At 46.1% G+C, this 27,772-nt stretch overlaps 2 protein-coding genes and 1 long non-coding RNA gene across 6 annotated transcripts in view; 1 reads left to right on the top strand and 2 right to left on the bottom strand.

The window, feature by feature from the left end:
- The window catches only part of LOC132232795 (acyl-coenzyme A synthetase ACSM1, mitochondrial-like), a 59,498-nt gene extending 45,576 nt beyond the window's left edge, over positions 1 to 13,922 (bottom strand). Inside the window, exon 1 of one of the 2 annotated variants that reach the window (XM_059692403.1) lies at positions 13,425 to 13,922. In XM_059692403.1, coding sequence (XP_059548386.1) covers positions 13,425 to 13,616 — 192 coding nt within the window. In that variant the 5' untranslated portion in view covers positions 13,617 to 13,922. The remainder of the gene's footprint in view (positions 1 to 13,424) is intronic. The other variant, XM_059692402.1, reaches the window with a different exon arrangement.
- LOC132232794 (acyl-coenzyme A synthetase ACSM1, mitochondrial-like) overlaps positions 1 to 14,054 on the bottom strand; it is a 187,990-nt gene extending 173,936 nt beyond the window's left edge. Inside the window, exon 1 of one of the 2 annotated variants that reach the window (XM_059692396.1) lies at positions 13,969 to 14,054. The gene's annotated coding sequence lies outside the window, so the exon portion shown is untranslated. The remainder of the gene's footprint in view (positions 1 to 13,968) is intronic. The other variant, XM_059692399.1, reaches the window with a different exon arrangement.
- On the top strand, positions 1,149 to 26,400 carry LOC132232799 (uncharacterized). 2 transcript variants are annotated; one of them, XR_009452478.1, is made up of 3 exons: positions 1,149 to 1,318; positions 24,336 to 24,560; positions 26,011 to 26,400. It is a non-coding gene; the product is annotated as an uncharacterized LOC132232799 (long non-coding RNA). The 2 variants fall into 2 exon arrangements; XR_009452479.1 differs by having other exon boundaries at positions 1,153 to 1,318; positions 24,373 to 24,560.
- The last annotated feature ends 1,372 nt before the right edge of the window (positions 26,401 to 27,772 follow it).

The raw sequence follows: 27,772 nt of genomic DNA, 5'->3' as shown, positions 1-27,772 counted from the left end.
CAAACCGCAGGACAGACCGCAGGTTTCACCTGACCCTGGAAAGCCCCGACTGCCACCAGTTTCGGCCAGCAACAATTGCCTCAGAAAAGTATAAAACCTTGCCCCTGTCCAGGTTGGGCGCAGCTTCTCCGGCTCCCCTCTCTGAGCCAGTGAACCCGCCCGTGTGCTCCCAATAAAGCCTGTTTAATCTGGTCTCTGTTTGGACTCACGGTTTTTCCTTGCGGCGGTGTAAAACCTAAGAATGATATCAAAAAACAATTAACAAAATGGCAGTAGTAAGTGAAAGGGCGAGTCGTCTCGGGGCCTGACCACGCTGCTGGCGGCCTCGGGCACCGACTCCCCAGCCCACGGCGGGAGCCCGGCGCAGGCTGCCACCCGCCCGCCGCCCCGGACAGCGGCGGCGGGGGCGCGTGCCCTCGCCCGAGGAGATGGAGGAGGAGGCGATCGCCGACGCCCCCGGGGAACGAGACGGAGGACGTGGACTTCCTGCCTGGGCTGGAACTGGTCGATCTACTGGACCCCCAGCAACCGGACTGGCCCCTGGAGCCCGGGCTCAGCTCGCCCTGGGGGGGGCTAGGACTGCGCCCTCCATCTTGCCCTGGGTCCTCCATTTTTGGGGCGGCCGCCATGTGCTCAGGAGAGTGCCTTCTTCCCAGAAGCCCAGGCCCCTGCTGGCCACGCCCAGGATTTCTTTAAACTAACCAATGACAATCAAGGGACGTGCGCGCCATAGAGATGACCCGACTTGCGCCTGGCCAATCGGCGGGGCCCACAGTCCCCTCTCCTGCCCTCACTCCACCCCCCTTTAAAACCCCCTGTCCCATCAGGCCTCTCTCTCTCGGCCACTGGAGCTTACCGTTGCATCGGTGAGTGTGGCAGGGGAGCCAAACCCGGGTTTGAAATAGATGACTCTTTGCTTTTGCATCGGACTGACTGGCTCCCTGGGGGTCTTGGGAACTTTGAAATCTGGGCACAACAGTAAGTCCTTCCCTATCAGTAATTACTTTAAATGTAAGAGAACTAAATTTCCCAATCAAAGACAAAGATTGGCAGGATCTAACTATATGCTGTTACAAAAGTATAGAATTAATAAAACCATTTTTTGCAATAAAATGCTAACAATATATCAATTATAAGCCAAACCATATTGACATTATAATTCAAATTTAATAATAATTTTTCACTTATTCATTCAATATTAGTTAGATCTTATTATTTCTTAGGCACTATTCTGAGACCAAAAAGATACTGTGAGGTGGCCCAGAAAAAGCTGCGTAGAGAACAAAAAGACCCGGGAGAATCAGAAAGAAAAGGAGAGGTTTATTTTGCGTTCTCCATTCTCCGGTGAGACCCACTGGCCCAAAAGGGGCCTGCGCTGAGGAATTCTCTGCCCCAGGGATCATCACGGCATTCAACTAAGGAATTCTCTGCTGCAGGGGGTGGGCGGGGTATTCAGAAAGAAGTCAGTATCTGTGTGGGGGTATGTGGAGTCGGGGAGAAGAAGCCTGTATCTGTGTCTGGCACGTTGATCTGTGAGAAATTCCAGGGGGAGTCCATTATCTCATCACAGGTCTGCATGTATCTGATCCTGGGCTCTCTCCGACCTAACAGATACCATGGTCAACAAGCCACACATATGTGCCCATATGTAAATGTTTTAAATATTGATGGCCAATTTTCTTGTTTAACTCGACTGTCTTCTTTTCCCCAAGTTTTCCATAATGAACATGGTTGTTTAAAGAAGATTTTTTATTCTCAAAACAAAATATGTTCAGAGTAAAACTTCAGGCAATACAGAAACTTATGAGCAGAAAAGGTTCTTATAAACAAAAGGATTTCTTCGAATTTCTCATCACATTTTTACTCCCTGAATGTTAGCACTGAAAATGGTTTAGTGTATATTTTTCCAGCAATTCCCCCCACACACAGATGCACAAACATGATCCTTTGACTCAGATGATTGGAACCAAAGAATGTATCTCATCTGGGATAAGATTAATATATGTGCATATACATGTGTGTCTTTACAGCTTTTTTAAAAAATCAGCGCTGTGAAAAATATTCTTGCTGTTATGCCCAGATTTCAAGACCCCGCAAAGATCCACCAGGGAGCACCAAATCCGATGCAAAAGCAGAGAGTATTTTATTCAAGCTCGCTTAGTCTCCCCCCCCCACCCCCACACCTCCATTACTGGATGCAAGAGAGAGCCCCCCGAGTCCCAAGAGAACAAAGAATTTATTGGGCTTGGGGTTGGGGAGTGGGGGCACACTCTGACCACTGATTTGGCTGATTCCAATTCCGGTTGGTTGAGTGAAGGCCAGGGGCTAGTGACGCAAGGGCAGGGTGCAGTTAGGGTGTGGTTACACAAAGACAGGGGGGTGTTCAGCATACTTTTGGCCTTGGGCTAGTTTCCCCGCTTTCCCATTGGCCAAGATAAGGGCAGGCTGAGTAACTGATACATTCTGCAGCTGTTTCTTGGAAGAGGGGTTAAGGCAGCCGTGGGCAAACTACGGCCAGTGGGCTGGCCCGTTTGAAATGAATAAAACTAAAAAAAAAAAAGACTGTACCCTTTTATGTAATGATGTTTACTTTGAATTTATATTAGTTCACACAAACACTCCATCCATGCTTTTGTTCCGGCCCTCCGGTCCAGTTTAAGAACCAATTGTGGTCCTCCAGTTTAAGAACCAATTGTGGTCCTCGAGTCAAAAAGTTTGCCCACCCCTGGGTTAAGGACACAGCTATCAGTCCTGTTCTGTCCTTTCATTGCTCAACAGGATAAAGAATATTAACAAGTATTGATGACAAGTTGTGTACTGCTCATATACAGGGAGCCTAGTACAGTATACAAGATTTCTGCAGGATTTTAAAAATGGTGGAAAAGCTGGTATATCAAGTAGAAAACAACTGTTGCTCAGAATTCTGACTGTGTTAGATCCTAATTCCTGCACCCTGAAGAAGATATCACTTTAGTGTTTATGTGAAGGAAAACCCCTATTCTGTAAAACTACTGTTTGGAATTCTCTGCTATTCTTTGGACGGCCTCTTATTCTGAAAAAGTAACTTTGCTTTCTAGCCTGCTTGAATAGTGGGGGAGATAAACTTAGCTATCTGACCTTGTAGGCCAGAGACTAGATACACCCAATGCCATGCCAGGTGCATTTTCTAATTGGATAGAACTGTATAGTTTTCAAGGCCGCCGCCAGCAAGCACACAAAGGGCTGGCTCTTCTATAAAAAGGGAAGTTCTGCTTTTAGTTTTGCTTAGATTTGGATTCATTTCCCTGAGCCCACCGCGGTGAATAAAGTGTAACTCCAAACTCTCAGAGCGCTGTTTGGTTCTGGTCCGGTTTTTCTGTAACATAATTGGTTCCCTGGCATTTCCGGAAGACCGGGGAACCACCCATCGTGGCCTCTTGGCCTCCGGTGTGGACTGGGTTTGAGGACCAGGGGAGCCGGATAAGCCCCCGGGAGGCGCCGCTCTGCTGATTTAGCAGAATTGAAGGGGGGGGGGGGGGACTCCGGGCGCTCCTGGACCTCAGCCCAGGACCCGGCCCGGCATCTGGAGAGCATGGACGGACACACCTTGTGACCTGTCAACAGAATTCGTAAGGTAGGGGCCCCAATCCCCTACCATTTGGCCCACTTGGAATGAGTGGAAGGGGAGCTTAATCACCTCCCGGGAAGCCACAGAGCTCCCTTAGGAATTGGGGATTTGTTTGGAATTTGGAATTTGTTTGGAATTTGGAATTTGTTTTGGAATTTGGAATTTGTTAGAATTTAGAATTTGCAATTTGGAATTTATTTGAATTTGGGAATTTGTTTAAACTCTGAGTGAACAGCTGTTTGTTTGTGTGGGGCTAGCCAATTTGCTACCAAGAAGGGGGACTGGACGCATTCTTAACTCCTCCGGTAGGTTCTCACCAAGACGTTGGTTGAGAATTCTGTTCTGGGACATGGGTGCCAGGAGTGCCCCCATACCCATTTGGGGAGTTGGGCATTGTTTTGTTTATCTGCTCAGCTCCAGTCTGGGCTAGTCTACTGAGAGAGTGTGAATACGAGTGCTTGTCTATTTTGGCTGCTCATTAACTGGTCTGTGTAAAGTGAAAGCTACTTTGATTTATTTTGCATTTCTGTTAATTCATCTGGCTGAACGTTTGGACTGGACCTGCGGTGGGCTGCAAGAATCTCTAGCAGTTCTCAGAGTCTTTTGCTCACCATTACAGAAGGAATCAGCCCACTTCGTTAACATAAATTCCTGTCTATTTGTTGCTCTTACCTGGGTTGTAAATTCGCTGTATTAAATTGAAATTTTGAAGTGCTAGGGTAGATTTAAAGGCTAAAATAAAGGCTGGCTAAGTTCCAAGATTGCTTAGTTCTGAGATTGCTTGTAAAAAGCAAGAGAGAAGTCTTTTCAAGTTAACTATTTGCTTAGCAAATTAACAAAGTAATAAATTTCACAGAACTTGTTATTTATGGTTTTCTTATCTCTTTAGTGGACACAAAGGGCTTACAGCTCTGCAGGATGGAGAAATTTACTGGCCCTGACCTTGCCTGTGACAGCATAGTCCAACATGAGCCACCTAAGGCTGAAGTTATTATTAACTGTCTATAGACCCCATTAACCCCTCATTGTGTGTCTCATGTGGTCTGTTGTCTTTGTCTTTGTGATTATGTGTTTTATTTAACTTGCCCTTTTCAGTTATTTATTAGAATCCTCATAGGGGATATAACCTGGTCTTTCCCTCCCTCCCTCATCCTGATTCTGAAAGCATCTGTAACTGGATTTCAGATGGCCTCCAGGCTTTCTATCTGCAAGAAATCTCCCTATGCACCTGTTATCTTTCCAGGCTGACTAGGAGTCATGCTTCCCCATGGGTCAGACCCCAGCCTCCGGGAGGGAGGACTCTATAGGAGCAGTCTATAGTTATCTTCGAAATTCCCACTGTTTAAAGGGAGACAAACAACTGGACTGGGGGAAAGGGGCATTGGTTGGAGAAATCAAAAGTAAAAAGGAAATCTGTGATGGAAAGCAATGGGCTTGGGCTGAGACAAAGAAGGGGGGCTGGATGCCTGAGCTGTCCGCTGCGGCCCTGAGGGAAGAAGCAGCAGTGAGAGAAGTGGGGAAAGCAGAAATTTACTTACCACTAGAGCTGCCCCTCTATTGCCCAGAGAGTAAGGAGTATTTACAACAAGCAATACAAGACTTAGGCCTTTGGCTTACTGGCTGCAGCAGTTTAAACAGAAGCCAGTAACTACTACTAGCCATCCTAGAGCCCCAGGAATAGAGCATCAAGCCTGGGATCTATAAAAGCTACAGATAGAGCTAGTGAAAGCTCCCTGTTTGCAAATGCACTGAAAGGGTTTAGTACCTGTTGCTGCTGGAAGAGGAGGAGCTAATATCCCCTTCCAGTGCACTCCCTTAGAAGAGGCCTGGTTGTTGCTTTGCCACAAAGGGGACTGGTGGGAAGTCAAGGATAGCAGGGCCCTGTAACTAATAAACAGGGTTAACAAAAGGGCAAAGAAAAGAGCACTCTCCCTGGACCTGGGAGCCATCAGGACTTTGAAATTCTCCAAGAGAGGAGGAGTCTGACTCAGAAACTGGCCGAAACCTCCTTGGGTTAGGAGAACTGGAGGCTGCATATTGAACTTATAGACTGCAGTTTGCTGGGCAGATGTCTGAGCCCAGTTGTGTAGATGTTAGCTTCTCCTGTGCCAGAATACATTTTAAGAAAATTGGACAGACTATGTTTATAGGTAAAAAGAACTGGCCGCAATGCACAGCTCTGACAGTGGCCTACAGAAAATTGTATAATAAACTTAGATGATGCCTGCATCTTCATGGACATGGCTCCAAAGAGACAAGGACAATTTTGCCTTATATAGGAAGGTCAAGAGTAGACTTTAGTCACCTCCCTAAGATGTTTATATAGCCCTACCATATCTCGTGTGTAGTAGCAGAAGATTTAGCTGCCTGAAGCGGCCATGGTGCCAATATTATGTTTCATTGTATTAATATGTTATATTAACCTTTGATTCTCTTACAGGTTTGAATGTAGCTGTATCTGCCAAGAGGGCAGGTGCCCAACTGGGCAAAGAAGAATACCCATCAGATTTTGGTCTCTATTAAGAGACAGTTAACAGTTGGCAGCCTGTATACTGTCTTGCAGGCCTGTCTGACCATGCCCATGTTAGGGGTGGTACAAACCTCAACTGTAGGAAACTGGGGAAGGCCTGTTTGGAACAGAAGGAAGTAGTAAAGGGGTAAATAGTAGCCCTCTGTTACAGGAATTACAGACCCTGTGAGATCCTGTGACATGTGAGACCCTGTAAGGAAATAGAGCTCCTTTAGTCCGTTCTGAGAAAACAAGTCAAGTGAGGGGGGAGCCCTACTACAGGGGGAGCTATAACTATCTATTTGAATATAGACATATTGTAAATTTCTTCTTGCCATTTGAAGAGAGTTATATTACTCTGAAGAGTCCATGAAAAGGGACTGGCAAGGAAAACAGAAAAATCTTAGAGCAAATCAGTATGTTTTTCTCCTTATATAATTCCTCTGAAATTTGGCAATGCTTAATAAGTCATAGCAATACATTTCTTTGCATATATTCAATAAGACTGGCTCCTAATAGTGGTTTTATTAACGGAAAACTTTGACTAGAGCATCATGTTTTAAAGAGACCTGTCTGGACTCTGAAGACTTCAAGCCAATAAGAGTGCCACGGGAAAAGCCTGGTATCCTGCTTGGGAGCCCTGAAGATGGCTGGCGCTGGTGCATCAGGCCCATGCCCTACCATCACTGGCAGTTGGTCATAGTAGAAGGGGAGCAATAAGGATGCCTCTGCATCCCTGCAGAACCTCCACACACTCTGGGTTGCAATGAGTAAGAGAGCTACTGAGATGGGCCTTAAAGCCTAGAGCGTGGGCTCAGGTGGAGTTGCTACAGGTGAGGGATTCACCTAACTCAGCAGATACTGCAGGCAAGACTGATGGCAGCTGGATGGCTTGGCTTCCTGGCCCTCCGGGGCACATTAAGATTCAATCATTAAATTCTGGCAAAGGTAATCAGTTACCGTTCTTGTTGTTTTTATGCAAACATCAGGCCAAATTGAATACAGTAGATAAATTTGTCTTGATTTGGCTTTTTGATAACCATTAAGGAATTTTAAGAAGAAAAATCCTATTTCAATAGAGGTTGTTAAAACTGAAATGTTTTCTTTCCCTTCCACCGGACCATTTGTTATAGTTTGTCTCTGCCAGGTCACAAGCCCAACTCCTTCTGTGCCCAGAACAGCAAGGAGCCTGACTGGAAGGTGACCTCTGACCAGACACACCTGCTGCAGATCACTGTCAAGAAGACAACGGACCTGGCCAATCAACCTGCTCCAAAGGATTCAGAGAACACCCTGCTGAATTCTTCCTTACACTTTCTTATCTTCTTTTAAAGGCAAAATGCTCTGGTATTTCTGGATAATCATTGTTTTTATCTTTCTAGTAATTCTCATTTTGTCTTTTTATGAGTGCCGCAGGAACCCGAGGCTAGTCCCAGGAGGAGAACTCTTCTACCCTTGCTGGAATACAAAAGCACCATAAAATTACTACTTCCTACACACAAAAAAGGAACAAGATGAATAAAAACAGGAGTTACCTGAGACCTGGGCTGCAGGGGGGGGGCGGGGGGCAGCTCTGAAAATAGCTCCTTCCATTGACAGGACAACTGTTAATGCTACTCATGGCCATAATCCTAGGACCATGTCTTCTAATTCTGTTAACTCGCTTTATCTCATCCCATTTAGATGCCTTTAAGCTTCAAATGGTCCTACAAGCCAGAAGAATTCCCTACAAACCTCTCAAAGAGGAAGAAACGGGATGTTAACCCCTTGGACGTCTCCCTTTTTCAGCAGGAAGTAGTAAAAGATCGATCAACGCCCCTGTTCACCTTAACATCCCGTGGTTGTTGTACCACAAGGCTGAAAAGCTTGTGGGACAAGGGGGTGGAATGTGAAGGAAAACCCCTATTCTGTAAAACTACTGTTTGGAATTCTCTGCTATTCTTTGGACGGCCTCTTATTCTGAAAAAGTAACTTTGCTTTCTAGCCTGCTTGAATAGTGGGGGAGATAAACTTAGCTATCTGACCTTGTAGGCCAGAGACTAGCTACACCCAATGCCATGCCAGGTGCATTTTTTAATTGGATAGAACTGTATAGTTTTCAAGGCCACTTCCAGAAAGCACACAAAGGGCTGGCTCTTCTATAAAAAGGGAAGTTCTGCTTTTAGTTTTGCTTAGATTTGGATTCATTTCCCTGAACCCACCGTGGTGAATAAAGTGTAACTCCAAACTCTCAGAGCGCTGTTTGGTTCTGGTCTGGTTTTTCTGTAACAGTTATGTATTTTTGTGCTAAGGATTAATTTGATAATGTGATATTGACATGAAGCTGTTTTCTAGAAGATAAAATACAACCCTTAAACTGGATTTGAAACTTAAAGTTTTATGGGGTGCAATCTCAAAACAAGGGATATTGAGAAATAGTTTTAAAAGATAAAACACTGAGCAAGTAACTCAGCAGTAGAAAGAAAGGAGCAGCCCTGGCCAGTGTGGTTAGAGTGTCTGCCCTTGCACTAAAGGGTTTCGAGTTTGATTCCTGGTTAAGGGCAAGTACCAGGATTGCAGGTTTGATCCCGGCCAGATATCAACTAATGGATGTATCTCTCACATGTCCATGTTTCTCTCTCATTCTCTCTTTCTTCCTCTTCTTTCTCCCTCCCACTCCCACTCTCTCTAAAAATAATAATAATAATGGAAAAAACATCCTCTGGTGAGGATTAGCAAAAAAAAAAAAAAAAAAAAAAAAAAGGAAAGAAAGAAAAAAAGAAACAAACAACTAATCCACAAAAACATTATGCTGAGTAAAAGAAACCAGACACAAAAGGGTGCAAGAGCAGGTCAGTGGTTGCCTGGGGCCCAGGGTGGGAGTGGAGGGGATTGGATAAGAAAGGACAAAAGAAAGCTTTTGGGGTGGTAGGAATAGTCTAAAACACAGTTTCAGGTGTACAACCTAATGATTAGAAATTTATATAACTTATAAATATAACAGTGTATGTCAATTGTAATTGAAAAAACTTTTTAATTATAAAAAATATAAAACCCTGATAGGTTTGGCTTAGTTGTTAGAACGTAGGCCTGTGGGCTGAAGGGTCTAGAATTAGATTTCCAGCCAAGGGCACGTATCTCAGTTGTACGTTCATTCCCAGACCCTGTCAGGGCAAACAATGGATGTGTCTCTCTCACATCAATATTTCTCTCTCTTTCCTCACCCTCTTACTCCCTTCCGCTCTCTCTAAAAAATCAATGGGAAAAATATCCTTGGGTGAGGATAAGTAAATAAATAAATAAATAAATAAAGACATCCAAGTCACAATAAAACAAACAAAACCTCCACACATGTGAGTTCATTGCATGTAGAAAAGGTTTGCCTCGTATTCTTTAAAATTTTTAATTATAGATTCATTTTAAAGAGAGAGGAAGTGAGAGAGAGAAACATTGATTTGTTGTTCCATTTATTTATGCATTCATTGGTTGATTCTTGTGAGGGCCCTGACCAGAAATCAAACCCACAACTGTGGTAGGTTGGGACGATGCTCTAACCAACTGAGCTACCGAGCCAGAGTGACAAAGCACTTTCTTTTGTTTTATAATGAATTCCTTGCCAACACACACACACACACACACACACACACACACAATCAGGAGAGGGCACATAAAAATGTTGGATTTTGATTTTAAAAAAAAGAAAAGGAGAAGAACCAAGATGGCGGCATAGGTTAACGCCGGAGTTTGCTGCTTTGAACAACTACTTCAAAAGTGAAACTAAAAGACGGAAGGAACATCACCCAGAACCACAGGAACGCTGGCTGAGTGGAAGTCCTACAACTAGGAGGAAAGAGAAACGCACACGGACACTCAGAGGAGGCGCAGTGGTGAAGTCAAATTCTGAGGTGCGGAGTGCGAGGAGCGGGCTGGCGGCGGAGGGCGCGGTTGTTGTTTTCAATCGGGAGGGAGTCGCAGACTCTGAGCTCCAGATCCGGGCGAGTCTTTAGGGACCCAGACTCAAACGGGAGAAGCGGGACTGTCTGGCTTCGGTCAGAGCAAGTGCAGCTTTCTCTCCCAGCTTTGCAGCGGGTGCTGGGACTCAGAGAGGCAGAGCCCCTGGGGACAGGACTGAGAGCCGCCATAACTGCTCTCTCCGGCCCACCCTGTTGATCCTGTGCGACCCGCCCTACCCAAGCCCTGCACAGAGGCATTTGCCGGATAGCCTCAGGCAAAGGCTAGATTAGCACCTCCCTAGAGGACAGAAGTTCTCTCACTGCTGACACAGCTGATTCTCATAGCCACTTGGCCTGGAGGTCAAACCCTCCCTGGGATTAGCTACAACAATCAAGGTTTAACTATAAGACTGGGAACAAAGACCACTAGGGAGTGCACCAAGGAAGCATAACAAAATGCGGAGACAAAGAAACAGGACAAAATTGTCAATGGAAGATATAGAGTTCAGAACCACACTTTTAAGGTCTCTCAAGAACTGTTTAGAAGCCGCCGATAAACTTAATGAGATCTACAAGAAAACTAATGAGACCCTCGATGTTATGTTGGGGAACCAACTAGAAATTAAGCATACACAGACTGAAATAACGAATATTATACAGACTCCCGACAGCAGACCAGAGGAGTGCAAGAATCAAGTCAATGATTTGAAATGCGAGGAAGCAAAAAACACCCAACCGGAAAAGCAAAATGAAAAAAGAATCCAAAAATGCGAGGATAGTGTAAGGAGCCTCTGGGACAGCTTCAAGCGTACCAACATCAGAATTATAGGGGTGCCAGAAGATGAGAGAGAGCAAGATATTGAAAACCTATTTGAAGAAATAATGACAGAAAACTTCCCCCACCTGGTGAAAGAAATGGACTTACAGGTCCAAGAAGCGCGGAGAACCCCAAACAAAAGGAATCCAAAGAGGACCACACCAAGACACATCATCATTAAAATGCCAAGAGCAAAAGATAAAGAGAGAATCTTAAAAACAGCAAGAGAAAGTAACTCAGTTACCTACAAGGGAATACCCATACGACTGTCAGCTGATTTCTCAACAGAAACTTTGCAGGCCAGAAGGGAGTGGCAAGAAATATTCAAAGTGATGAATACCAAGAACCTACAACCAAGATTACTTTATCCAGCAAAGCTATCATTCAGAATTGAAGGTCAGATAAAGAACTTCACAGATGAGGAAAAGCTAAAGGAGTTCATCACCACCAAACCAGTATTATATGAAATGCTGAAAGGTATCCTTTAAGAAGAGGAAGAGGAAGAAAAAGGTAAAGATACAAATTATGAACAACAAATATGCATCTATCAACAAGTGAATCTAAGAATCAAGTGAATAAATAATCTGATGAACAGAATGAACTGGTGATTATAATAGAATCAGGGACATAGAAAGGGAATGGACTGACTATCCTTGGGGGGGAAAGGGGTGTGGGAGATGTGGGAAGAGACTGGACAAAAATCGTGCACCTATGGATGAGGACAGTGGGTGGGGAGTGAGGGCGGAGGGTGGGGCGGGAACTGGGAGGAGGGGAGTTATGGGGGGGGAAAAAAAGAGGAACAAATGTAATAATCTGAACAATAAAGATTTAATTTAAAAAAATAAAAATAAAAAATAAAAAAAAACAAATAAAAAAAAATTAAAAAAAATGTTGGATTTATAACTTAAGGGAGCTTCGTTTTATGGGAGGTTCAGGGAGCAGAGTGGACCACAGTGGTGTGCCCTCTGCAGAGTCTTTAATGGGAGCAGCACCAAGATCTGTAGATTGTACGGCAGGTTTCAAATTAATTTACTCCACAAATGTTTGTTGAGAAACTTCTAGGTGTCAGACACCCCACATCCCTAGAGAGACACTGATCATAGTTAAGGCAATTGGATAAGTGGAAACAGATCAGAAGTGTTGTTAGAATGAAAATTAATGGAATGAGGGTGCTGGGGGACAGTGGGAGATACGGAGGAATTGACAGTGACTGATAACAATGATATACAACCCAACAAGAACAGGTATTCCATGGGGAATCCTATTTACCTGGTGATAATCTCCATGGGTGGATGCATGAACTAATGAATGAGAATTTTATGAAGATAAATGCGAAAATGAAGTGCTGGGCCCCTTTCCTCCTCTCCAGCCCATCTCACCGTTCAAAAGGTCTCCATCAGATTTTTGGTCTGGACAGTAATGGAAGTCAATTTATAGTCTGAAGGAAAAAATTTGGCGTCTTCAGATCATAAGACCAGGTTTAAAAAAGGTATTTTAGAACTAGACAACCTGGACCCAAATTCTGCTCCTCCACTTAGGCATGTAATTTCTGTAGGTTATGTAAAACTCGGATCCTCAGTTTTCTCATCTGGGAAACGTGGGTCATAAAAGTGCTCCTCATAACCAAGGCTCTGTTTTCCTGGGAGTTCTTATGGAAACTCAGAGACAGGAAAAAGAAAGAGGGAGAAGAAGCCCCGTGAAAGGCATATAAGCCCTGAACACTAACACGTGAATGCGTATGTTAAATTCACGGGAAACTTAAACATTCCATCAACTCTCTGACTGCATTGCAGGTGGATTCGCTCTTTGTACAAAGATAATGTTGGGTAACTTTTCACACTGTGATCATCACCAGCTGGGACTTAGTAGCTGGAACACCACCCATTGTCCACCACAGCCCCTGGGGTAGACATCACGGCTCCCCTTTTGGTTTCAAGCACTTGGTTTCTTCTGAAGAGACCTGTAACTCTAGAGGCTGCAGGGACTGGTTTCTCTGGACAGACCCCAATGCCACACCCACGTAGCAGTTGGTGGCGAGGCCTGCAGTGGCCTTCCTCTCCCCACAGGAGGACGGATGACTGAGCTCTAGGTGACAGGTTCTCAGGGGCACCAGCAGAGGGCCTGTCCCCTCCCTCTGAGTGCAGCCTGAAGTTGAGCCCCAGTTTGATAAGATGAATCCCAGTTAGGCTCACAGTCCCATTAGTGGAAGGCCAGAATTCACATTACCATCAAGTTGCTGACCTTGTAGTTAGAACTTTGCATTTGGTCACAATTATCTGACTCTGTACCAGACACATTACCTGCTTGTTTCTTAAGTGAGATTGTCCCCATTTCACAGATAGAACGACTGAGGCTCAGAGAAGTGCGGAAGTGGCCAGGGTGAGAATTGAGAATTGCACCCCAAAACATAAGCTTTTCCCATGACACTGGTAAGGTGAGGTCTGCCTGTATCAGCTGCATCGGGTCTGTGTCCTTCAGTCTCTGAGAGCAAAATAAGCCAGAGAGATCGCACCTATGCTCTCCCCTCCCCAAACCTCCCCATCACAGGCGCCCCCTCACCTTCTCCATTTGAGTCCAGTAGTCCAGGACATCACTGGCAAAGTTAAATTTCTCAGGTCTATCATGGTCATTCCATCTCGGGGCACCAATTGCTGATACAGACTGGAAGCGCAAGGTCCGAGGGGCCAGGTGGAAGGCGTGGCAGGATTTGTGGGTGCCCCAAAGGACCCGGAGCCTCATCAGCCACTGCATGGCGGAGCAGTCCTCAGGAAGCAGGCAGAATTCTCGGTCACCACCTGCTTCGGGAACAGATGGCTAATAGGTCAGTCCTGGAGCAGGACTTTCCTCCACAAGACGAGGCACATTTGGTTCATGGCTGCAGTTCTGTTTCAGCTGACCAGTATTTGGAGGCACAACTCAGTGATTGAGGATTTAGGATTTCTCTTCCCAGCTCAGGAACCACAGGCAGAGCATGGTGGGAAGGGATTATAGCTACTAGATGAGATTGGTACACCTTCCTGAGGGCCTTTTCCTTCCCTCTCACCCCCTGGGAGTTAAGCTCAGGTTGGCAGCCATGGGACCAGCCCTTTTGTGGGACACTCACCATTTGAAAGTCCTGTTCTCCACGCTAGCCAGGCTCTAAGACCTCTCTTCCTGCCGAGCCCAACTGTGCCGTTCTTATGAAAGCTGTTATATATTTTTTTAATATATTTTATTGATGTTTTTACAGAGAGGAAGGGAGAGGGATAGAGAGTTAGAAACATCGATGGGAGAGAAACATCGATGAGCTGCCTTCTGCACACCTCCTACTGAGGATGTGCCCGCAACCAAGGTACATGCCCTTGACCAGAATTGAACCTGGGACCTTTCAGTCCGCAGGCCAGTCCTGTATCCACTGAGCCAAACCAGTTAGGGCAAAGCTGTTATATTTTTAGATGATGGCAGCCCCTGTCCAAAGTTCATTGGTCCAGGGTTGAGCAATCATCCCTTACGATTTTTTAATCCAGAGCTAACCTCAATCCCTTTCTCAAATGTGGTGTGTGTGTGTGTGTGTGTGTGTGTGTGTGTGTGTGTTGCCGAAGGGTGTAAAGGCACTCGCTCTTTGGGGGAGGCCATGAAGTGCGCATCTGAGAACCTGTCGGGGTTATGATTCCTGTCATGTGAGACGACTGCTCTGCACGAGAGAAGAAATCTGATGTGCAGATGCGGGGACTGAGGGGCTGAGAGGACCTTGAACACCTTCCAGTTGCTGGTTCATAGTGTTCCTCAGGCCCGTCTGCGTCTCCACTCCTTTCTTGTTAATATCCTGTCCCGGATTCTGTGAGCCAAAGAGTTTTCCTGCCTGAGACTAGGTTTCAGTCACTTGAGACTGTGAGGATATTGACAAATATACACAAACATACTCAGGACCGATGAGGCTAATACCACAGCACCTTCCCTCCTGGACTGGGGTCTAGCCTCAGGGCCCTCCCAGGACAGCGTGTGGGCACTGAAACGGCTTTGTCACTCCAGCTCCCAACAAATGCCCTTCAAATGGGAGTGAAAGGGGCAGAAATAGAATGTTGGGGAACCAGCTAGTATTGTAAGAAATATTAATCCTGCTCTGTTGACCCTGATTGTTCTATTCTGATTAAAGAAGGCACATTCTAACCTGGCTGGCAGCTGCACTCAGGACCTGGGAGCTCACCTGGAAACAGAAAGATTAACTTTGCTGCAGAAACTCTGAATCGACAGCCAGCCCTTTTGCATCCCTGCAGGCCTTTGCAAATCTCCAACCTGCTTACCTGATAACTGCCCATCTGGCCCACCCTTGGGCTATTTCCCCCTGTAACCCTAGCCCTTGCACATCACTAAGCCATTTGAAGGCCCCCATTCCTTTTGCATATCTGTAAACTGCCTATTTGCCCTTTTGCCTACTTTCCTTTGGACTTCTACTGATATAAACAGCTGGCTTATGGTGGGGGGCAGAGCAGACTTTTGTGGACGACCTGCTGTTCTCCCATATTGCCTGCAATCTATATATATAAAAGGCTAATATGCAAAGTGTCCCCTCAGGTGTTCGACCAAGAGTTCGAACTCTTGCTATGAGGTGCGCTGACCACCAGGGGGCAGTGTGGAACATGGTGGGTGATCAGCTGCAGCAGTGGCGGGGCACTGAGGGAACAAGGCAAGGAGGAGGCGGGGAGGTGGACAGGTGTGGGGGAGTAGAGGGGAGAACCCAGCTGTGGAGGAGGCAAGAAGGCAGGGACATGGCAGACAACCAGTGGTGGTGGGGGGGTGCTGAGGAAGTGAGGGGAAGAGGAGGCGGGGAACCTGTTAAACCCTAATGGCCAGCCAGGCTTAGGTACCCTACCTATGCACGGATTTCATGCACCAGGCCTCTAGTTTTGAAATAAATGCTCATATATGATTCAAGCCAGTCTCTGCTTAATTGGCTTGAGTAGTGACAGACAGCAAGAACCCATTGTTTGTCTGGTTACAGAAGCAAAACCCTGTTTTCTTAGGGTCCTTCTTGAAGTTTGAGTGTAAAAAGTGGCTTAAGCTAGAATTATCTTTCCATGAGAATGTTGACTGAGGGAAGGTGGCCTCACAAACAGCTTGGAGGTTCAAGCACGTCATCACTGCAAACAGGGAAGCCCCTCCCCTGGTTTCAGCAGTCAGATGCTACTGCTTGACCAGAGACCCCCAGAATAGACCAATAAAACTTGACTCAGCTTACTTTCAGGTCCTTTTTAAAAATATATTTTGATTGATTTCAGAGAGGAAGGGAGAGGGGGAGAGAGATAGAAACATCAATGATGAGAGAGAATCGCTGATCGGCTGCCTCCTGCACACCCCACCACTGGAAATCGAGTCCACAACCCGGGAATTGAACCATGAGCTCCGGGTCATAGGTCGATGCTCAACCACTGAGCCACACCAGCTGGCTCAGGTCCTTTTGACCCATAATAACCTAACCTCCATTAATTGTGATGCTGCCCCCAGAGCCCTGCTCTGCATTCCCAGTAGGAAAACCATAGCTAAATATGTGATTGGATTACTGTCTGAAGAAAAGAGTACAGACACAGGAGAAGTTCACCCCTTAGAGTTTGCTTGTCAGCATGGTCCTTAGGCCACATGAGCTACAATAAGCCCCTTCCTTTTTAGTGCCTGTCAACTAACAGTACTATCTTTTGTTTTGTCTGAGCACCTTTGGGGAAGAAAGGCCCTGAGGTATCAGCCGATCCAGACCCGGCCCTCAAACACATTTCCTTTGGAGAAAAAATTATCTGCTCCATTTTTTGGTGTTTTTTTGTTTGTTTGTTTGTTGTAAACCCTCACCCGAGGATATTTTTCCCATTGATTTTTAGAGAGAGGGGAAGGGAGGGAGAGAGACAAACATCGATGTGAGAGAGACACCTCGATTGGTTGCCTCTTCCCTCCCCCCTCCCCAGCTCCCAACAACCCTTCAGTCTGAAGGCTGGCGCTCTAACCACTGAGAAAAAACGGATTAGGGTTCTGCTTTATTTAAATGGGACGTTCTCCAACTTTGCAGGGTTCCCACCACTCCTTACTTTGCCACACCGCCCTGTTTTTCCACTTACTACTCAGCTTCTTTGGACATTTGAGCTTAAAAACCAGGATCTAAGCCAACACCCTGAGAGGAATTTCTCCAGGTTGCAAAAGCAAGTTTAGTAGCAGAGCTGGTCCAAGAAGACCATTTCCCCTGCTATTATTTCCAACATGTACCTCCCTCCACCAGCACCAACTGGTTTAGAGCAAGAATACCAGACTCCGTGGCTATTTTCATACACAGGACCTCAGAAGATCCCTTAAAATACCCGAGGACAGTTCTAAACATCTCTTAAACCAAAGGCAGTGAAACAACAAAGAAATTAATTAATCCTCAGAATCAGGCTCTATTCAGAGGAAGAACCTTTGGTTGTTGTTGTTAGTCCTCACACAAGGAGACCTTTTCTATTTAGTTAATTAGTTTATCCTCACCTGAGGATATTTTTCCATTGTTTTTCAGAGAGAGTGGAAAGGGGAAAGGGAGAGGAGAGAGAGAGACAGAGAGAGAGAGACAGAGAGAGAGAGAGAGAGGAAGAGAGAGAGAGAAACCTTGATGTGAGAGACATACATGGATTGGTTGCCTTCTGCATGCAACTGGGGCACAGGATGGAACCTGCAACCCAGGTACGTGCCCTGACCAGGAATTGAACCCGGGGCCCTTCCATGTGTAGGCCAATGCTCTAACCCAGTGGTCAGCAAACTCATTAGTCAACAGAGCCAAATATCAACAGTACAACGATTGGAATTACTTTTGAGAGCCAAATTTTTTAAACGTAAACTATATAGGTAGGTACATTCTCATTATCTTAACTAGAGGCCCTGTGCACAAAAATTTGTGCACTCGGGGGGGAGGGGGGGTCCCTCAGCCCGGCCTGTGCCCTCTCGCAGTCTGGGACCCCTCGGGACATAACGACCTGCTGGCTTAGGCCTGCTCCCAGGTGGCAGAGGGCAGGCCCAATCCCTAGGTGCAGCCCCTGGTCGGGCTCAGAGCAGGGCCGATTGGGGAGTTGGGGCGCCGCCCCCTGTCATGCACAGAGCAGGGCGGATTGGGAGGTTGTGATACCACCCTCAGTCACGACCAGGGTAGGGCCGATTGGGGGGTTGGGGCACCGTCCCCTGTCACACTCAAGGCAGGGTAGATGGGGAGGTTGCGGCGCCACCCCCTGTCACGCACAGAGCAGGGCCAATCAGGGGGTTGGGGCGCTGCCCCCGTCACACACAGAGCAGGGCCCATCAGGGGGTTGGGGCACCGCCACTCTCACACTCAGGGCAGGGCCGATGGGGAGGTTATGGCTCTACCCCGTCACACACAGAGCAGGGCCCGTGGGGGGGGGGGAGCTCCCCCCTATCAGGCACAGAGCAGGGCTGATCAGGGGGTTGGGGTGCCTTCCCCTGTCACGAACAGAGCAGGGTGGGTAGGGAGGTTGTGGCCCCCACCCCCTGTCACACACAGAGCCGCAGGGCGATCAGGGGGTTTGGACGCTGCCCCCTGTCACGCTGATCCCGGTGCTTGGAGGCATATTACCCTTTTACTATATAGAGTAGAGGCCTGGTGCAAGGGTGGGGCCGGCTGGTTTGCCCTGAAGGGTGTCCTGGATCAGGGTGGGGGTCCCCACTGGGGTGCCTGGCCAGCCTGGGTGCGGGGATGATGGCTGTTTGCAGCTGGTCACACACCCTTCAGGGTGGGGGTCCCCACTGGGGTGCCTGGCCAGTCTGGGTGAGGGGCTGAGGGCTGTTTTCAGGCTGGGGGTGACTGAAGCTCTCAACTGCTCCTTTTTTTCTTTTTTCTTTTTTTATTCTGGGCCAGCTTTAGCTTTGAGGCTTGGCTCCAGCTCTTAGGCCTCCGGGCCTCAAAGTAGGTTTCTGGCCTTTGCTTACATGTTGCGAATCTGCTGGCTGAAGTCCGGCGGTATTTGTTACAGAGTTTCTTAAACTGCCCGCTCAGAGGCCTGCAGCCACAGGTGGGGAACTTGGTTTCCTCCATCACTGAGGCAACCAAGCCTCATGTTAGTTTCAAGCTGCCTGGCTGCCAGCTGCCATCTTGGCTGACAGTTAATTTGCATATCTCGCTGATTAGCCAATGAAAAGGGTAGCGGTCGTACGCCAATTACCATGTTTCTCTTTTATTAGTGTAGATTAGGGTACTCCTAAGGCTTAGGAAGAGCCACACTCAAGGGGCTAAAGAGCCGCATTTGGCTCGAGAGCTGCAGTTTGCTGACCACTGCCTTAGAGTTTCAATTTTAAAAAATGACAACAGCCAACACAACAATAGCCAACCAGGGTGGATGAATAAAAATAATAGCTATTTTTGGTCAGAGTGGCAAAAAATATAACATATTTTTTGGTGTGCCACAGAGTGTGGGGAAGCACGGGACTTGGTTGGGAAGTCTGTAAGGGGGATTCTCCAAAAGGTCAGAGGCCTCTAGGGGGACCTTGCCAAAGGCGGCAGACCCTGCCTTGACTTTTCCAAACAAGGGTGTTTTGCTGGAATCTTTATGTTTATTCTTTACATGCTCTTGCTTAAAGGACACTACAGACGCATGTGCCTTCTCAAGGATACTTACCCTGCTGATAGTATCTAATAGTTAATTTTAGTTCACCCTTGTTGCAATAAAAGCCTAAGGAGGCAGGCGAATGGGGCTGTCTGGTTCCTATAGCCAGGCAGTCCCTTAGCCTTCTCTTTCACAGCAATCATGTGTCAGAGTAATCATTCATCTGTCACCCAGGGTCTGCTAGTCAGCCCCGGCAACAGAGTTATAGCAATTAGTTTATTTGTGCCATGGGATAAAAATGATTGAAAATTACTGATCTAAGCACATCCTATAAAATAGTTTTAAAGAACAATCATGTGAGTCTCGCTGACATGGCCCAGTGGTTGAGTGTTTAAATAGGTTTTCATCTGCATAATATAACACATTCTGACAAGACCACCACCACCACCAATGTGGTCAGTGTTGTGCTGATAAATGTTTAATAACTGAGGGCCCCCCCCCCAAGTGCACAAATTTTTGTGCACCGGGCTACTAGTATAATCTATAATCTATAATATATAATATATAATTATAATATATAATACAATCATTTGAAATACTTTAAGTTCAATTTGGCACTGGGTTTTGAGAGGTGGCTCGGCCCACTACTCTATGCCTAGGCCCACAGTGCCTTGAGATCCAGCAACAAAGCTCTGATTTCATGAGACTTTAGCCTGAAAAAACTATTTATTTTATCAGAAAACAGACTGAGTGTGTCCCAGGGGATCTTAGAGTTACACAGCCAGGTTTGGTTCCACTGCTTACCAACTGAGTGATTTTGGCCACTATTTGTCTCTGAACTTGAGGGCACAGTAACAATACCTACCACCCAGCTGCCCACAGGATTAGTAAAATAATCTACAAAAATCTCTTTGCCAGTGACAATCCAAGTGCAATAGACACTGTGTCTAATAAGGGTAAGGGCTCAATAAATGTGAGGTGCCCTGTAGCAACCAGCAAATTCTAAAGCCAACCCCCCTGTTAGGTAGGAAAATTTTTTAGAAAATGAAAGCCACAGCCTTTTTATAATGTGAACCCGCTACTGCATAGTGCACTCTTATTCCAGGTATTCACCTTCTGGGTCTTTTTAATCCCCTCTACACCCTACACCCCATGCACAGCTGTCTAACATTACATTGATCACCTGCTATGTACCAGCCACTGTGCTAGGCATGGCCTGTGCATATCCCCATGGATCCCCTACTGGATATCACCACCTTCATTTTCAGTTAAGCAGAGAGGTTAGGACACTTACCAAAGGCCAGCCAACCTATAGTTGGGCTTTCAGGTTTTCAGTTCAGGACTCTGTATATACTTACTGCCCCCAGACACACACACAACACACACACACACACACACACGCACACACACACACACACATACAGAAGCTGCCATTCACCTCTCATTTGCCTGTCTTACCTGGAATTGGGGGTTGTCTAGAAGACAGTTGGGTCAGGTCTTGGATTGTCACAGAAAAGAGAAGTTTGCATGTGTAGTCCTCTCTGGTTAGCAGTTTCCAGGAGTGTGCACATAACCAAATTTAGCCCCTGGCCACACATGGGGTGGAAAACTTGGCAGGAATTGGATGATTTGAAAGGAAGAAGCTACTCAGGTAGGATAGGGCCGAGGTCAATCATAGGCCTGTGTAGAGAGACCATCGTTAGAAAGACAAACCGTATGGGTGGGAGCAGGGTGGAGGGGGTCAATGGGCGGAAAAGGGAGGGACATCTATAATACTTTCAACAATAAAGAGAAATTAAAAAAGAAAAACAAAACATATGAAGTCACCTCCAATTCTTGTAGGATGACGTGCGGTGTGAAAGTCAAATGCAGCACTCTCACTGTTCCCTGAGGCTCACTGGCTCCCCTTTCCCAGCCCTGTCCCTCCAATGTTCTCACTTAAATGAGAGGCAAATGGCAGTGTTGCCTAGTAGTTAAAGCCAGTGCTCTGGAGGCAGAAAGGTGTAAGTTGAAGCCTCAGGTCTGCCATTTACCATTTCTTTGACCTTCACTGACTCCTTTCTCTAAAGCTTTGGTTTCCTTATTCATAAAATAGGGGTGACAATAGTGACACCTAATCTTCTATGTGTATTTTTATTGATGAAAGAGAGAAAGAGAGAGAGAGAGAGAGAGAGAGAGAGAGAGAGAGAGATTAAGAAAGATTTGTTGTTCCATTTATTTACGCATTTATTGATTGCTTCTTGTATGTGCCCAGACCAGGGATCAAACCCACAACCTTGGCGTGTCTGAATGACATTTTAACCAACTGAGCTACCCAGCCAGGGTATGGTTGTTTCGTTGTGGTTCTGATTAGATGGAATAATTTGTGGAAGCATATAGCACAGTGCTTGGCATAATCAATGTTGGTTGTATATATTAGTTTGGGATTTGAAGTATAACATTGGTGTACTAGCAAAATGCAGGGTCTTTGAAATCCCAAAGTCTTGAGCTTATATTCTGGCTCAGCCACTTGTAAGACGGCCCATGTGCAGGCCATTTGCTATTCTAACCTTGGTCTTTTGGTCGGAAAAATGGAGGTGTGGGGGTTTCTGCTCAGATGTGCCCCTGGGCTCTCTGAAAGGGCTGCATGAGGAAATGCCTGGGAAGCACCTGGCCCAGGCATGCAGATGGGAGTGGGTTCTGTCACAGGTAGTGGCTTGAACTCTTAGTTCTCTTCTAGAGCCATTTGGGGGTGTTGTTGGGCATGTTGTTGGGGGGTAGGCACATCTCCACTGTCCTGGCCCAACTTTCCCATTACATTTTACCTCCCAGCCTCCATTTAACCAGGAGAGAAATACCACTGTTCAAAGTCACCAGCAAAGATTGCTGGAAACACCAAGAACACCCCTGTGGTGGCTGAGGGAAACCTCGCTCTGAGCGTGGGTCTTGTTCTTCTTGAGTGATTCATTAATGATGAACTTTTAGCTCAGACAGCCTTTTATTTCATGGAACGAGTGAAAAAGAAGGCAGGGCTAGTAAAGGTTAAACACCAAAATATCAAAGTACAAAATAAAACCTGTCATTCAAGCAGAAAAAGCAGTCATTCATCGCTTTTGAGAAGAGAATGGGAACAGGAAGAAAATTCCATGGGATCCTCTCTGGATCTCAGTGGATCTCCTGTGTGGAACTGTAACATCAGTGTTGGGGTCAAGAAGACAGGGGCCAGACAGGCGATTCAGCACCTGGATTCTCGGTGAATCTTGGATTGTGCGACTCTCCCACCAAGCCCACTTCTTCAGCTACAGGCCCCGCCTGACTTGACACCTGGACCCCTGGTGAGACCTAGAGTACGCACTACTACTGCCAAGCACACCACAGACTCCGCCCTCCAGCATGGTCAGAGCCTCCGGGCCAGTGCAGGCTCTGCTCTCCATGAACAGACAGAGTTATCACCTGGCACACGCCCTACCCCTCGCACAAGTCAGAGCTGCTGGTGGGGGGGGGGGGGGGGTGGTGGTTGGTAAGAGATCAACTGAAGAACTTGTATGCATGCATATAAGCATAACCAATGGACACATGACACTGGGGGTAGGGGAGGCTTGGGGAAGGTCAAGGGGGAAAAAAGGAGACAAATGTAAAACTCTTTGTAATACTTTAAGCAATGAAACAAAATTTTAAAAAAATCAAAATGAAAAAAGAAATAAAATAAAATTGTTCATTAAAAAAAAAAGTGGGCAAATGACCCATTAAAATATATATATATTCTATCTGGGTGAGACAATACCAGTCCTAGGAATCACTTAACTACTAATCTATAGATATAAAAGGCTAATATGCAAAGTGTCTCCTCAGGAGTTCGACCAGGAGAACAGGAGTTTGATCGCTCGCTATGACCTGGTGAGCTGACCACCAAGGAGTGGCGTGGAACATGGCGTGCGACCAGCGGCGGTGGCAGGGTGCTGAGGGAGTGAGGGAAGGAGAAGGCAGGGAGGCAGGGAAGTGGGGAACCTGATCGGCCCTGATCGCCAGCCTGGCCTAGGGACTCTACCTGTATATGAATTTTGTGCACCGGGCCTCTAGTTGTTGTGCTGGGGTTCATGTCCCAGCATCAAGAAGGGTTCAGGAATCTGGAAAAGGCTGCAAATAGATGACATAGGAATCCAGAGACTAATAAAGAGTCCGGAGACGAGATATCATTTTGAAAGGCATTGGGGGTCAGAGGACCTTCAGCTAAAGGAACTGAAGACTTCCTCCTTGTCTAGGACCCTTGCTTTTATTAACACAATTTGTCCTAAGGCAAGGTGGAGATAATACACCTCAAAGGGTAAGGTTTCAAAGGGTACAGAAGCAGTCAGTTTGGGGGATAGCCTACCGCTGTTCAGGTGTTTGGCCAGTAGGAGGCAATAACATGTAGATTAAGATGCCCTTTAACTGTCTGGCAGCCACAATCAGTTTCCTATTCAGGTTTGGGAAATGCCTTTAGCCATTTCCAACAGGTGACTATATGTGTGACTCAACCCTGTTGAGTCCCCAAGTTTCATCAACCTTTTGATGAAACTCTTGATATTATGACATGCTGGAATTGGTTCCCGGCATTGTTGAATAAATGAATGCAAGGATTTGGCACCATCTACCAGCTATTATCCACAGGCAGTTGAACTTTATATCCCTTTTGGTTCCTTGTGCCTTGGAATCTTGTGGGAGGGTTGGGGATCACTTATCAGGTTTTGCTGGGCCCAAAAAGCTCAATCTTTGCCTGGTGCCATCTCTAGAAGGAAAGGGAGAACTTGGAAATCAGATAATCTGATGCAAACAAGACAGGGAACTCACTACTTCTTATACAACCCAGAACACTGGGGGAATAGTCATTTTTAGAAAATTCTGAGATTGTTCAAGTTGAGATCTGGCTTCATGCCATGTACCTTCACTATTCCTCGGTTGGTTCTAGAGCCAGCCTTGGTGTCCTTGGGCTTTTACCTCCCAAGTGACAGTGACCAGGCGGGAGGACCAGCTGCTGAACACCAGGATTGTACCCGGCGTCCAGGATAATGTTGACTGAAGTACTGATCCATTAGCCCAAGCCAGGACCACAGTGATGGAGCTTCCCAAGGCTTTTCCTGTCCCACCCACACTGCTGGGAAGATGAAGAGAGGACCTGAGGTGCCGGAAGCCAGTCCATCCTTGCTGCTTGACACAGTTGCTGCAGGGAAGAAACATCTGCACAGCATATGACTCGGGGGACCTGGCATATATGGCATACTGTTCTTAATATGTTTGCTCCCCTTCTTGGCTCTATGTGTTTTAACCAAGGTCACCTCTCCGAGAAAGGTTGTTTCCTCAGGTAGGGATTTTTCCCTGAAGTTAGGGAGGGAATAAAATCCCTTAACTAAGTGCCAGGCGGGTAGTTAATCACTTTAACTATGAACAATCACGCTTAAACTACATAATCTTTACTCCCTGGAATGGAGATAAGAAACGCCCTAACCTTTGGAATAGAAATTGACAGGATTAAAATCAACTGGTATAAATACAGATGTAACAAGACAATAAAAAACAGAACCTGGCGACAGAACCTGGCTGGAGAACCTAGACAGAACTTGGCTGGAGATCCTGGCTAGGCTGCTGATCAACTGAACGCTGTCTCCATGTCCTTCCTTCTTCGCCGACTCCGTCCACACCTTTGGGGACCCCTGGACCTGCTGGGGTTGGACCCCAACACTGAAGGACAAGTGAGTTCTTTTATAAGTGGCGTCCAGAGGGAGCTCCAATGGGGTGCAAATTTTAACACAACCCGAGTAAGGAAGGAGAAAACCAACTAAGCTCTCTACCATTTGGCTCTCTTCAAATACCATCTAGGTCTCTTTGAAAGGATTTGGGGAGGGGAGGGTGGAATTATTTACCTCTAGGGAGGAGAACTGTGATTGCAGTGGGGGTGACTTGTAGTGAATATCCTTTAACAGTTTTCAGGACATCTTTGGTATTATTCATTTGCAACAGTGAATAACGTGTAAATGATAAAAGGAAACAACAAAGGTTCTTTCAGGATGGGGCCCTCTGTAGGGCCCTTTCTGCATTACAGGTTTCAGATATCACATTCTTACACGTTATCCGTGCAGCTTTCTGGGGGTCTGAACCTCCCAAACCAATTGCAGGGTGGGATTTTTATTCAGCTCAAAGTCCCAAGGGTCTCTGTTTCTTGTGTCCTAGAACCCTCTTCTTTAAAATATATATATATATATATATATATATATATATATATATATATATATATATTATTGATTTTGGAGAGGAAGGGAGAGAGGAAAAGAGATCGAAACATCAATGATGAGAGAGAATCATTGATCAGCTGCCTCCTGTATACCCTTACTGGGAATCGAGCCCACAACCCGGGCATGTGCCCCAACTGGGAATTGAACCGTGACCTGGCTCATAGATGGCTTGACCACCAAACCACACCAGCTGGGCGGGACCCTCTTCTTTTTTTGAGTACTGAGACCTTGAAGGGTGGTGGGAGATGGGATGGTATTCATCAGTGGGTAGAAAAGAATAACCAGAAAAGTCATGACTCTGTAACCACAGAACCAGTTCTGATGGTCCTATTCTGTTTCTTACAAGATACTGAGTTGTTTTTTCAGAGACAATGGAACAAAACTGCAAGTCAGGCAGCAGAGGAAAAAAATATTGCAAATTACTCATCGAACCAGATTTCCACCTTTACCCATTCCCCTACTTCTCATCCCCTATCTCCATCCACCATCCCCCACCCATGGAGCCAAAGGACCGGACATGATCAGGACCCGAATACCAGAACACTTTCAGAGGCCACTGTCCAGGCGGTCCCCATGCCGACCCCTCAAGCCCATGCCCCAAAACCTGGATCAGGGAGACTGAACTCCTTGCTCATGGACTTCACAATAAAGCTTTTTTCTTTTCTCAAAAGCTGGTGCCATGGTATTGGCTTTTATGCACATCAGACAGCGAGCCCTTGCTTGGTAACAAGTCCATCGAACAGCTGGTCCCTCCTTTGGAAAAACTGCTGTTTGAAACTGCTGTTTGAGCTACTGTTATTCTTAGTCTCTTATTCTGTAGGTCAACTCTGTTATTTTTAGACTGTAAAATAACTTTGTTTTTTGCTTGAACAGAAAAGATAAACTTAATTGTCTGACCTTGCAAGCTAGCCATTTAAACTGATAAGCTGATATTGATACCAGGTGCCTGTATAAATATGATACTCAAAGTTACAGGTGTCTGTATAGATAGCATATGTACTCAAGGTTACACGCTATCTACAAAAATAACTTACACAAAGAACTAGAAGGATATAAAAAGGAAATACTCCCTCCTGTGTTTGTTCAGAATTTGACAGAGGTAATCTGCTCTGAACCTGCATGCAATAAAGATGACTCCTAACTAACTGGCTGATTAAGTTAGTTAATCAGCAAGTCTTGTCCAGCTTGCTGATTTGCCCGATACAACACTAGTTTCTATAAATGCCCCTGCTCTTTTTGTTAGGGGCAGGAACGGAATAGTGGGGACTAGCAATAATTATAAGAAATATTAATCATGCTCTGTTAATCCTGATTGTTCTGATCAGAGAAAGCACATTCTGACCTGGTGAGAGTTGTACGCCCCGGCACATGGGAGTTACCATCAGAATGCAGCCCGTCCTGCTTTTCTGAGAACTGCCTGTCATGCTCATCCCGGAGGCCTGCCCTTTGGGACCCCAACCCCTATTGCCTGTACTCTGCTCCTGCAGGTGCCCAGAGCCACTTCCCCTCTGCCACCTCCCAGGCCCACATTGTCTGTAACCTGTAACCATTATTCCTTGACTTTCCCATGACTGTCATTCTTACTTTCCCATGTAATCTTTGTCCTTCTACCCAATATAAGCAGCTGGCTTATGGGGAGGGGTAGAGCAGATTTGTGTGGATGACCTACTGCTCTCTCATACTGAAACAGGAATTTTAGGGGAACATAGTGAAGTATGGTAGCAATCATCTAAAGTAGAAACTATAGTTTAACTTTAACCCTGCAGTTTGGCATCTATACTTATTTGCTTTGTTTAACAATGGAAAAGTTATTTTGATTTTCTGAACTTATGTATGCTATCCCATTGATTGTGATCTTACTGGTTATCGAAGCACATTCTTCTGTACCTGGGAACTAGGACAGCACAATTATCTTAAATTGCCTCAGTGTCTCCAGATAACGTGTTTCCATTGACTCAGTGGTCCTAAGACCCAGTGGCTCCAGACAATGTGTTCCTGTCAACTCAGTGGTCCCAAGACCCAATGGCTCCAGATATTGTGTTCCTGTCAACTCAGTGGTCCCAAGACCCAATGGCTCCAGATATTGTGTTCCTGTCAACTCAGTGGTCCCAAGACC

This window comes from Myotis daubentonii, chromosome 4 (genome assembly GCF_963259705.1).
Source record: "Myotis daubentonii chromosome 4, mMyoDau2.1, whole genome shotgun sequence".
Taxonomy (NCBI): Eukaryota; Metazoa; Chordata; class Mammalia; order Chiroptera; family Vespertilionidae; genus Myotis; species Myotis daubentonii.
Note: the sequence above shows the minus strand (reverse complement) of the source record. Positions and strands in the feature narration are given on the sequence as shown.